Below are 12,806 nucleotides of genomic sequence, written 5' to 3'. Positions count from 1 at the left end.
TTAAAATTGATGAATGCATGCTTCACTGGGGCGACTGGTTGAAGGATCGGGAGCACAGGTAGTGTTTTCCTCTATCCCTACAGTGGCAGGGAAGGATACTGAAAGGAGCAGGAAAACACACCTGATCAACGCGTGGCTCAGGGGCTGGTGCCATTGGAGGAATTTTGGCTTTTTTGATCATGGGGAGGTTTACATGGCACCGGGCCTGCTGGCAACAGACAGAGTCCAGCTGTCTCACAAGGGAAAAAGGATCATGGCTCATGAATTGGCAGGGCTCATTGAGAGGGCTTTAAACTAGGTTCGAAGGGGGAAGGGGATAAAACCAGGCTCGCTAGAGATGAGCCTAGGGGGGGCATGCCAATGCTGGGGGTGAAATCGATAGCCCAGCTCAAGTGCATCTACACCAATGCACGCAGCATGGGCAGCAAACAGGAGGAGCTGGAAGCCATTGTGCAGCGGGAGAGAGATGACTTAGTCACCATCACAGAAACATGGTGGGGTGACTCTCATGATTGGTGTGCTGCAATGGATGGCTATAGACACTTCAGAAGGGACAGGCGAGGAAGCAGAGGCGGTGGGGTGGCCCTGTATGTTAGGGAGTGTTTCGATTGTCTAGAGCTCAACGATTGTGATGATGATATGGTTGAGTGTTTATGGGTCAGGATGAGGGGGAAGGCCAACGAGGCAGATATCCTGCTGGGAGTCTGTTATAGACCACCCAACCAGGATGAAGGGGCGGATGAAGCGTTCTATAAGCGGCTGGCAGAAGTCTCTCAATCGCTAGCCCTTGTTCTCGTGGGGGACTTCAACTTCCCGGACGTCTGCTGGAAATACAACACGGCAGAGAGGAAACAGTCTAGGAGGTTCCTGGAGTGTGTGTGTCCTGGTTTCGGCAGGAATAGAGTTCATTTCCTTTCTAGTAGCTGGTACAGTGTTTTGAATTTAGGATGAGAACAAAGTTGATAACGCACCGATGTTTTAGTTGTTGCTAGGTAATGCTTACACTAGTCAAGGACTTTTTAGTTTCCCATGCTCTACCGACTGAGAAGGCTGGAGGTGCACAAGAAGCTGGGAGGGGGCACAGCCAAACTGGCCCAAGGGACATTCCATACCATGTGACGTCATGCTCAGTACATAAACTGGGGAAAGCTGGCTGGGGCGCAGGGGGCCGCTGCTCGGGGACTGGCTGGGCATCGGTCGGTGGGTGGTGAGCAATTGTACTGTGCATCACTTGCTTTGTGTATTATTATTATTATTATCATATTACTATTATTCTTATCATTTTATTTCAATTATTAAACTGTTTTTATCTCAACCCACAAGTTTTTCTCACTTGTGCTCTTCCAAGTCTCTCCCCCATCAAACCGGGTGGGGGGGAGTGAGCGAGCGGCTGCGTGGTGCTCAGTTGCCGACTGAGATTAAACCACGACAGTGTGGAAGACAACTTCCTGACACAGCTGGTAAGTGAGCCTACCAGGGGAGGTGCCTCGCTCGACCTGCTGTTTACTAACAGAGAAGGACTGGTGGGAGATGTGGTGGTCGGAGGCCGTCTTGGGCTTAGCAACCATGAAATGATAGAATTCTCCATTCTTGGTGAAGTAAGGAGGGGGGGCAGCAAAACCACAACCACGGACTTCCGGAGGGCAGACTTTGGCCTGTTCAGGACGCTGGTTGAGAGAGTCCCTTGGGAGATGGTCCTGAAGGGCAAAGGGGTCCAGGAAGGCTGGACGATCTTCAGGAAGGAAGTCTTAAAGGCGCAGGAGCAGGCTGTCCCCATACGCCGTAAGAAGAACGGGTGGGGAAGACGACCGGCCTGGCTGAACGGGGAGCTCTTGCTGGGACTCAGGAAAAAAAGGAGAGTTTACCGCTTGTGGAAGAAGGGGCAGGCGACTCAAGAAGAGTACAGGGATCTCGTTAGGTCATGCAGAGAGGAAATGAGAAAGGCAAAAGCCCAGCTAGAACGCAATCTGGCCGCTGTCGTTAGAGACAATAAAAAAAGCTTATACAAATATATTAATGACAAGAAGAGAGCCAAGGAAAATCTCCATCCTTTATTGGATGCGGGGGGGAACATTGTCACCGAGGATGAGGAGAAGGCTGAGGTACTCAATGCCTTCTTTGCCTCAGTCTTTAACAGGCAGACCAGTTATCCTCAGGGTACTTGGCTCCCCGAGCTGGAAGACAGGGACGGCGAGCAGGATGAACCCCCCATAATCCAAGAGGAAGCAGTCAATGACCTGCTACGCCACCTGGATGCTCACAAGTCTATGGGGCCAGATGGGATTCACCCGAGGGTGCTGAGAGAGCTGGCGGAGGTGCTCGCCAAGCCACGCTCCATCATTTATCAGCAGTCCTGGTTAATGGGGGAGGTCCTGGACGACTGGAGGCTTGCTAATGTGATGATCATCTACAGGAAAGGCCAGAAGGAGGATGCGGGGAACTACAGGCCTGTCAGCCTGACCTCGGTGCCGGGGAAGATTATGGAGCGGTTCATATTGAGGGTGCTCACAAGGCATGAGCGGGACAACCAGGGGATCAGGCCCAGCCAGCACGGATTCATGAGAGGCAGGTCCTGCTTGACCAACCTGATCTCCTTCTATGACCAGGGGACCCACCTAGTGGATGAGGGAAAGGCTGTGGATGTGGTCTACCTGGACTTCAGCAAGGCCTTTGACACCGTCTCCCACAGCATTCTCCTAGAGAAGCTGGCGGCTCACGGCTTAGACAGGTGTACTCTGTGCTGGGTCAAAAACTGGCTGGACAGCCGGGCCCAGAGAGTTGTGGTGAATGGAGTTCAATCCAGTTGGCGGCTGGTCACGAGCGGTGTTCCCCAGAGCTCAGTTTTGGGGCCGGTCTTGTTCAATATCTTTATCAATGATGTGGATGAGGGGATGGAGTGCACCCTCAGTAAGTTTGCAGACGACACCAAGCTGGGCAGGAGTGTTGATCTGCTCGAGGGTAGGAAGGCTCTGCAGAGGGACCTGGACAGGCTGGATGGATGGGCCGAGGCCAATTGTATGAGGTTCAACAAGGCCAAGTGCCGGGTCCTGCACTTCGGCCACGACAACCCCATGCAGCGCTACAGGCTTGGGGAAGAGTGGCTGGAAAGCTGCCTGTCGGAAAAGGACCTGGGGGTGTTGGTCGACAGCCGGCTGAACATGAGCCGGCAGGGTGCCCAGGCGGCCAAGAAGGCCAATGGCATCCTGGCCTGTATCAGAAATAGTGTGGCCAGCAGGAGTAGGGAAGTGATCGTGCCCCTGTACTCGGCCCTGGTGAGGCCGCACCTCGAATACTGTGTTCAGTTTTGGGCCCCTCACTACAAGAAGGACGTTGAGGTGCTGGAGCGTGTCCAGAGAAGGGCAACGAGGCTGGTGAGGGGTCTGGAGAACAAGTCTTATGAGGAGCGGCTGAGGGAACTGGGGTTGTTTAGCCTGGAGAAGAGGAGGCTGAGGGGAGACCTCATCGCTCTCTACAACTCCCTGAAAGGAGGTTGTAGTGAGGTGGGTGTCGGTCTCTTCTCCCAGGTAACTAGTGATAGGACAAGAGGAAATGGCCTCAAGTTGCGGCAGGGGAGGTTTAGATTGGACGTGAGGAAAAATGTCTTTACTGAAAGAGTGGTTAAACATTGGACGAGGCTGCCCAGGGAAGTGGTTGAGTCCCCATCCCTGGAGGTATTTAAAAGACGTGTAGATGTGGCACTTAGGGACATGGTTTAGTGGGCATGGTGGTGCTGGGTTGATGGTTGGACTCGATGATCTTAGAGGTCTTTTCCAACCTTAATGATTCTATGATTCGGGGAGAAAATCATCAACAGCACCCTTCAGCACTGGAAGGTGAATGTCAAAAGTGTGAACGACCCATAGCCTTCCTCAGTACTTAAAAGTTCTTTCTTTGAAAGGGACAATTATGCCCAGCATGACTAGTATCTTCTAGTACAGATATTTTAATGTTTTCTAGGTATAAAGAGCACAGGTCATAAAAAGAGATAGGACATACACTCCTCTCAGTCCATATACGTCTTCCACTGTACTTCCATCAGTATAATCAAAGACAGCATGTTAACACAAATCAACTGGCAGACTGTGAATCCTCTCTTTTAAAATAAACTTGTAATGCATTTGTGTGTTTTACAAAAGTTAAGAAATATGACTTGTCTGGATAAAGGAGATTGAATTCCATTTACCCTCAGTTGTAACTCACCTTATGCATTTGAGTTAAAAATTTTCAGTCTGTTTCATCAGTAGCTATATTCAGTTGAGTCATCACTGGCTGTAACATTGATAGGCTGTAACTGTACTGTGCTTTTTTACTCCAGGTACGAATTTGGCAAGTAAATTTTGGTTTCATATAACATAAGCAATCATGGAAAGTACTTACTACAGTTGTCTTCATCCGATCCATCCCCACAGTTATCCACAAGATCACAGACCAATAAACTGTCAATACATGCTTTTGTATCTCTGCACCAGAAATGATTAGGACCTGCACAACTTAATGCTGGAGATGGAAGAGCACAATTTTCAAATGTAATATCATCAATTGCTGAGATGCCATCATAAAAACCCAGACTGATTTTATCAAGTGATAATTGGAAAGGATGTGGAAGGCGTCCAAGCTGAATGACTGCCTTCAACCATTGATTTCCCTCGTTGTAATATGTCCTCCAAAGGACGGTAGGCTGTTTCAGCCCATCCACAAGCAATTGCAGCTCTGCTGCCCCAACTGACTGTCCGTAATTGTAATACCTAAAATGATTAAAAAAAAAAAAAAGTTAAGGGTGCAAATTATGAAAATGGGTCACATCAAGTATAATGGCCAGTATCTTTTCTGTCATAGCTCTATGAAATATAGGACGTGCACAGTGCCTACTTCCAGTTTACCTGCAATTCAACCCACTTTCTGTATGATGGTAGGGTAGGCTGCTGTACCAGTCCAGGGCTCATTTCAAGAATTGAAGATTGTGAGAGAAGCAGCATACTTCGTTAAATTAAAACCCAGAACTGAAGAGACACGTTTGCTTTCATACTAAGCAACGAACACTGCTCACTCAGATGCATAATATGTTTTTTATAAATTTAATTCAATACATAATTGTAAAGTTTCAAGAAGGAAAAACAGAACACTTACTGAATGCAAAAGTACACCTTCTATCTATGTTAGCTGTTGTTAACGTGTTGCATTTTACAGCATTTTTGGAGGATCTCAAAGCATTTAAAAATCATAAATACTTCGGTGAGCAATCATACAACAAAACTGGGAACAGAAGCAGGAACAGAACCAACAACTTGTCGTTTCCAGACCTATACTCCAACTTCAAGTCTTGAGTCTTTGATAAAAAGACATTTCCTCTTCCTATGACAAATATATTTGACACTACTGAGAAAAACTGCAGTTGATGATATCAAAGTCAGGCCAAACATTTATTTAAACAGTAGCACCACTTTTGACCCTAGTAAACAAATTATCACAATTTACTTTTTCTGTCTGTCTTTGGCAAGACTGCACAAAGACTGAGACAAGACAATAACTGGAAGCGGGGGTTGGGGGGCAGGGTTCTATGTATGTAAAGAAAGGATTCAAAGCAAAGTTCCGATTCTTGCACTGGAGCTTTCACTTAAATGAAATTACTTAAATTACAATCTAATTTTGGATAGAGTAGGTGACTCAAGGAGCTACTAGATATTTGGATGGTTTCCTGTTCTTGAACAAAAATTCCACAACATTTTCAAATTTACTTAACCAAAGTAGAAATGTTAGCAAAATGACTGTGGTATTTGTCTATGCATATGCAGACACAATCCTTCAATAAAATTTTGCTCAAAGCCTGACAACAAAGTCATCCCATGTTTCAGTTCTGTTCTCCATGTGCTTCAGCATATTTCTGCATATTGTTCACAATGAAGACTATATGATTAAAGAATAAAAAGAAATAAATACTGCAGAGGAAGGCGTGTCTATTGCAAACTATAACCTCAATTTCAGTCCAAGAGAAGCAATGTGAGATGATTCATGAATTTTAAATTTAAATTATTTCATACCAAAAGGACAATGTGCAATTTGATCCAGCTTGCCTGAACTTTGGGCTTCGTAGCTGAGCTACTTGTGAAATGCTGCTGCTGTTTTTCAGAATGAACATAAAATGACCTATCAAAATAAAAGAGAAAACAACTTTTCAGGCTGAAGAAAGAAAGTGTTTCTAAAGGTTTTTAAAGCATTCATGGCCTCCACTTAAAATATGATTAAAGAGCAGGTATATCTATTCCACCGCTCTGTTTCTAGGTCTGGCTTGTCTTACCTTCAGATTTGTTGCAGGTGTGATCCTGCAGAGGAGCTTGCTTCTGAAAAGCAGGTGCAAGAGCACTACTGGAACTTCTTACCCAGTCAAATTCATCTGCATTTGCAGTTTCAATCCAACCACAGCTCTCTCTTTCAAAGTCACATACAGCAGCTGAAATGAAGAAAGAGACATTTTACTTTATCTCTGTACATGACATTACTAAACAAGCTTTGCAGTATGAAAAGGAAATAAAATATTTCTAATACATCACCGATATTCTAGAAAGAAGTCTAGGAAAGGGGCGTGGGCAGACAGAGTACAAGATGGGGTATTTTTTTTTTTAACAGCTGGGTAAAACAGCAGTCCCACAGGAATAACCAAGCCATCGTTATATACAATGTATTAATTGCAAAACAAGTCCTTCCCTCTAAAGGCACTGCAGCCAAAGCACTCAAAGCAGGTGAGGAGGCACTGAAAACAGACCTCACAATCCTCATGTTACAGAGCAAGAACACAGAGCACACAAAGCAGTCACAAGCATTCTGCAAGATCTTTTAGGGAATCGGTGTTGGAGCCAGAAATCAAATCCCTTTTTTCCTGAATCTCATCAAGTATGCTAATGATAACAAAACCCTTCCTCTAGTTATAATAGGAATTAAGTTAAATATCAGACATTACGGAGACACTATGATATTGGTAGAAGGAGGAAATCTCTGAAACACAAACTACTGCAGTGAAAAAAATTTGAAAAACATGTTCAGCTGCATTCTTCAATTCTTCAATTAAAAGAGCAGTGATATTTTAGAAAATGTGTATAATACAAAATAAAGGAAAGAAAGGAGTAGAAAGGTGTCATGTATGAACGAATGTAAATTGACAAATATTTATTATGTTAAAATGAAGAAACATCAGGTTTTCCTTTTCTGCACTTAAAAAAAAACCTCATTAAATCACAAAATGATATTTTTGAGTCCTGTAATTATAACAAGCTTTTAATTGAAAACATTGAGAAAATAATGTCAAGATTTTTTAAGCAATACTTTAATAACTATGTACAGAGAATAAATAAAAAAAGTGTTCAGACATGACTGCCAGAATTCTACCATTATTTTATAACGTCTTATCACAACTTCCAGTGGCCATATCATTATGGTATAGAAAATGCACATTTCAGAATCTAATGAAGTCTCTTGGAGAATAGGATTACATAAATGTTTATTTATGGAAGATGTGGGAGGTTTTTTGATTTGTTTTGGTTTTGTTTTGTTTTGTTTTTTGCTTTAAGAACTGTGTTAGATTAAGTTACACATCATTTGTTAGAAAGAATGAAAAAATTACTGCCAGGCAAGTTAGTATTATTGTTGGTTAGGGCTTTCCAAGATTTTGTAGATTATTAAGCAAAGCACATAGAAATCCAGTTATTAATGCTGATTCAAAAAAAATCATTCCACAAATACGGAAGACCAAATAACATTTAAGAGATCAAAGAAAATATGAGTTCGCTATACATATGGTATATGTGGGTCAGAAATGTCAATGATAAAATGATGTAGATCAAATGTGACAAAAAACCAGAAGGAAGAAAATTTTGATAGAATGTTTTGATAGAATAAAATGAAGACAAAAAATATTTGCAGATATTCAAGTACCTAAGCACAATGGAAATGACTGAAAATCCACCGACAGAACATAATGATAAGGGAATATGGAGATCTATTTCTGATTTGCTTTTTGCTCTATAGAAGAAACTGTTCCATATGCCCAGGAGAACAGCAACAAAGAATATGACAAACCTTGGACACAGATGGTTACGCAAAAAGAGGCAAATAAACAACATAAAACTGTTAAGTCTGAGCCCAGACTTCTTGCATCTGTAACTTGTAACAGAGAGAAAACATAAAAGAAAGGATGCACCAGACCATACATTTAACTTAAGCATGAATGAACACATTGAGATAAAATAACCCTGAAGCCTTCATCCTTCAAACCAACTATTTAACACCTAGGGAAGATACAAGAATAGAGCAAGCTGGTAGAGCCTGGGTGAAATGCACTTGGTTCTTGATGCTTGATAACACTTCGGTAACCTAATTGTCCCATAACCTCTTTGACTGGCACTTCAGTTTCAGACAGATTATCCGGAAAGAAAGGCTGTTGCTTGGGTACCTCTGTAGTTTCTTTCACAGTGAACACACAAATTAATCTGCCTTCTCTCCTAGTACCTTATTTTCTGCCTTTCTCCTATTTCTTGTTTTCTTACATGCTCTCTTTATAGTCTAACCATCAAGTGGGCCTACAGACTCTGCCAGACTGTCTTCTCCTCATGTGTTTGAGGAATTTATTGCTAGTTTTTCTTAAACTTTTTGTTGTCCTTACTGTGTTTTGACATTTAACCCAACAAAATTTGTCACCTTTTCTACCTTTTTCATTTGGACATTACTTCAGCTATTTGTTTGATGCTCTTTTACTTCTAACAGTGTCCATGCCACCTGTACGGATATATTTTTCTTTGCTGCCCCTTTTAGCATCTTTTTTAACAAGCTCCCTCAATAATCATGAAGGAACCAGAGTGATATTGTGAGCATAGCATTTAAGGGTAGTTGGCTTTATTGATGTTTTGAGAAAGCTGCTTTTACATCTTCAGCAGATTTGGTTTTCTCTGAGCTGATTTGTTACCACAAAACTCTAGTTTTCTTTCTGATTTTGGGTTCTTTTGCAAAGTGCTTTACCCTTTTCTGTTTTCAGGAGTTTCACTCAAAGGCCTTCACAAATCAGATGTGCAGCTTCTCTGTAAGCAGAATGATGCCTAACAATAATTTAAGAAAAAGTCCTGCTGAAAACAGTATTTAAAAACAAAAGGTTAAGATATTAGCATTTCTGCAAGACTGCAAGTTCAGCAATCTCTATATCCTTCAAAAATCTCTGTCTCTTGGCCCCTGTAAGTTTATGCAGAATGCACCATAAAAAAAATCCAGGTGAAGAGATATCATCATCATTACTGGTTTACAACTCTTTCTTTTACTTAAAAGCTGTTTAAAAAGGCTCTAATATGCCAATAGAATTTAAACCTTTTTTTAATCAGTGATTTTAAGATAAATGTAGGAACTTATAGCTAGATGTCATAAAGAAGACAATCTTCAAGTCTAGGAACGAAAACCAGTTTGACTCTGGACATACTCATCCTGATAAGTTATTTTAACCCTGTTTATAATACACACACACTGAAAAGTGTTACATCTGCCTTCCCATATTTATGTTTTCTATCACAGCTACTATTTGCTAATGTCATAATATATACACACTCAAATAACACTGTACTTTGTAGGTGCACTGGACTAATTTCTACAGTAAAAAACTAAATAGTGGTCAATTAAAAAAATATTGCAAAATTTCATCAGTAATAAACAATGCTAACTGGAAAAAAAGACAAAAACCAAGTCGCTATTTGAAGAACGAACAAGTTTGATCTTTACAAAATCTCAATTAGAGTTCCCCCTTCCCTCACGTTCCATTCCCAAATATCATCTGCTACAGTTTTTTTGGGGGAAAAAAAAAAAGAAACTACTTCCACATAAAGGTTTAGAGTAAAAAATTGAATGTTAACCTAATTTGCATGATGGTATTCTCATACATCTAAAATCATAGTTTAAATCTAACAATTGCTTAGGACAGAAAGATATGGTAGTCTGCTCTACAGATGGCTACGGGAAACAAAGCACTCCAGAACATTTTCTTCTGCTAATTTCTGTTGGGAAATCCATTTCAATAGCCATGAAATTGCAACAGACCTACTTGTGATTTCAGTCACGTGGGCTTTTTAGTAATAGACAAACATGATTTGTATATAACACATAGGTATATATCTCTTGTGAAATGAGGAAGAGTTTTGCATATGACAGGTAAAATACGCAGAGGGAAAAGATTTTGTTATAAATAAATCTAGTGATTTCACTGTGCACCTACACTTTTAACAAGCTAACTGCATTACATGTCTCCTAACACTAACTTAGCTGAAGGACTTGCAAAGATTGAGATTTTTACAGGGGAAAATTAAAATTTTGTGGGTGCACACACAACACTAATCAACCCTGCATCTAACCTAAATATTACTCACAAAAAATAACTGTGCCGTCACATGTAATTGTTACAGTTTCATTTTCTAAATAATGATATGAAAATAATCTTCACTACACAGCTCTGATTTTGATGGCAGTCCATTCTGTGCAGTGAGGCAGATATGCAATCATCTAACTGAAGGCAGTTTCATAACGGCATTTTTAAGTGAAATAGCATCTAAAAACACTGGTTTATTAAATCTGATATTTTCTGGAAATCTCTCAGTTCATATGATACTGTCATTTGCAAATGCTTCTCAGGTTCTGAATGTGAGTGATTACAGTGTATTGATATGGGAAATAGCCCTAAAATACTAAAAGCCTCCAAAATAATTAAATTACATTTGATTGACATTTTAATTGGAAATATAACAAATTAGGTCCAAATCTCTCATCCATTCAAAAATGTTAATGAAGTCTGAAAAGAATTAAATTTCTTAAACAATACAATAACCTGGTGATTTAGGCTGTTGGATACCCAGGTCCAGGTGAAACAAAATAAGAGAAATTTATGTATTCTTTAACAAACAAGTGGTTGGCTTTCTATGTCCATTAGAATTCTCCTTCTGTATAACTGGAGGGGAAAGTTCCTGGTTTTACTGAACTAAAGAAAAATAAGATCTGATGGTCATTATTCAGGCCATCTTGTTATTTACCCTGTGTTCTCTGCCACTGAAGCTCATGCAGTATTTGTTGTCACAGTGCCTAATTTGCAAGAAACTAGATAGGAGTAACTATACAACAATGAGATATACTTTTTGCCCAAAAGATATTACATAGATATTTGCTGACAGAAGTAGAAAAGTTAGATTCATTACTTCTGGGTTCTATAGACATTCTGAAAGTGTGTGTGGTCTCCAGCAGAAAAATGCCCTTTCTCTTTCCTCAGTGCTTTTCCTTTCCACAGCCTATTTTCCCTTTTACCTATTCCACAACTGCTCTTCTCTGACCCCTTATCTCAGTCCTAGTCTCACTGGAAAGCTGGAAATCCTCACTGTCTTTCCTCATTTCCCCAGACAGCTCCTTGCTGCAGGTCCTCTCACGTGGTCTCAGTTCTCTGCCACTTACTGCCACACTTTATACTGATCCCTCCCAAAGCATCATTGCTCCACATCCATATTCTTCATTCCCATTCTCTCCTTGGTTTATTCTCTCTTACCAGCCTTTGCAGCCATTCCTTGTTCACAGCCAAAGGTGGTTTTCTGTCTCTGTAGATGGCATTTTAGACCCATCCCTTGCCCATGTAACTTCCACAAACTGATCCTAATGCAGTTGTCTGCACTATCAGTCTTAGGTCCCTTCTCCAATTTACAAGCTGACAATCTTTTCAGTCCTTGAACTTAAGCCCATCCTTATGAGCTGGCTGCTGTTCCTAGCCTTGCCTTTAAAAACAACTGATTTGTCTGGCTGAAATGAAGGAGTAGCAAGCATGAGAGACACACATTTTGGCATGCAAGATTTTGACTCTAAAAATGAGATTTTGGAAGAGTTACCTTATAACCACAGCAGAAGCGTTATGCTTTGGCAACGTTAGTAATGGGTAATATGGGGAATGTTTCTTATAATACTAAGGAAATTTTTATTACTTATACAAAGGTAGCCATTAGAAACAATTAGCAATAATGCTTATAGTTAAACAATTATGCCACAAAAGGAGTTTTTAAGAAACAACATATGCATCGGTCTCTTTATTTGCCTTCTAAGTCAAATTAAGCTACATAAAACTTTGTACTAACATACAGATTATGTCCAGTTTATGAATTACTTAAGACTAGCCTTAGCATGCTTATGCTGCCCTAGAATGTACACCATAGAAATAATAACTATTAAATGTATATTTCATTTATAAAGACATAAATATAAAACAATATTATGTGTATATGTTATATTTTTATCCAAGTGTAAATTATTTCATATTTATTTTATATATAAAACCATATAATTATTCCTGATAATCCACACCATAAGTAGACAGAGAAAAAACACAAAAGACAGAGCATGAGGGGTGAATTACCAAAGGTCAGACAAAATATCAGGAATACGTTCATGTTACCAGATTACTTCCCAATCTGATCTTATTCCCTATTCCATCATCATCATTCTCAGGTTGGAAAAATGAGCATTTAGACTCCACCAAATGCATAGGATGTAGACCTTAGGAATTACACTGTACATTCATCTTCCAGAGCACAAACACGCAATGTGATAGGCATGTTAGGTCACTGCTGCAAATCTGCAGCTTGAAAAAGGCAGTCACTTTTCTCTTCTGCTTTAATGCATGGAAGTTATGTATAATAGCTTTATAGCCACAGTAAATTATTCAGCTGTAGAAGAAAAGCTGTGAGCTAACAGTCAGGAGTAGCGGCACTCAAGAAAGAGAACATTTAATAACCTTTTTTTTTTTTTTTTTTACT

At 40.6% G+C, this 12,806-nt stretch overlaps 1 protein-coding gene across 1 annotated transcript in view; it reads right to left on the bottom strand.

Moving 5' to 3' along the window:
* Window positions 1-12,806, bottom strand: part of MALRD1 (MAM and LDL receptor class A domain containing 1) — a 295,081-nt gene that overhangs the window by 225,773 nt on the left and 56,502 nt on the right. The window contains exons 14-16 of the mRNA XM_076332119.1: window positions 6,296-6,448; window positions 6,039-6,144; window positions 4,378-4,745 (exon numbers count right to left, since the gene is read on the bottom strand). Coding sequence (XP_076188234.1) covers window positions 4,378-4,745; window positions 6,039-6,144; window positions 6,296-6,448 — 627 coding nt within the window. The remainder of the gene's footprint in view (window positions 1-4,377; window positions 4,746-6,038; window positions 6,145-6,295; window positions 6,449-12,806) is intronic.

This window comes from Aptenodytes patagonicus, chromosome 2, assembly GCF_965638725.1.
Source record: "Aptenodytes patagonicus chromosome 2, bAptPat1.pri.cur, whole genome shotgun sequence".
Taxonomy (NCBI): Eukaryota; Metazoa; Chordata; class Aves; order Sphenisciformes; family Spheniscidae; genus Aptenodytes; species Aptenodytes patagonicus.
Note: the sequence above shows the minus strand (reverse complement) of the source record. Positions and strands in the feature narration are given on the sequence as shown.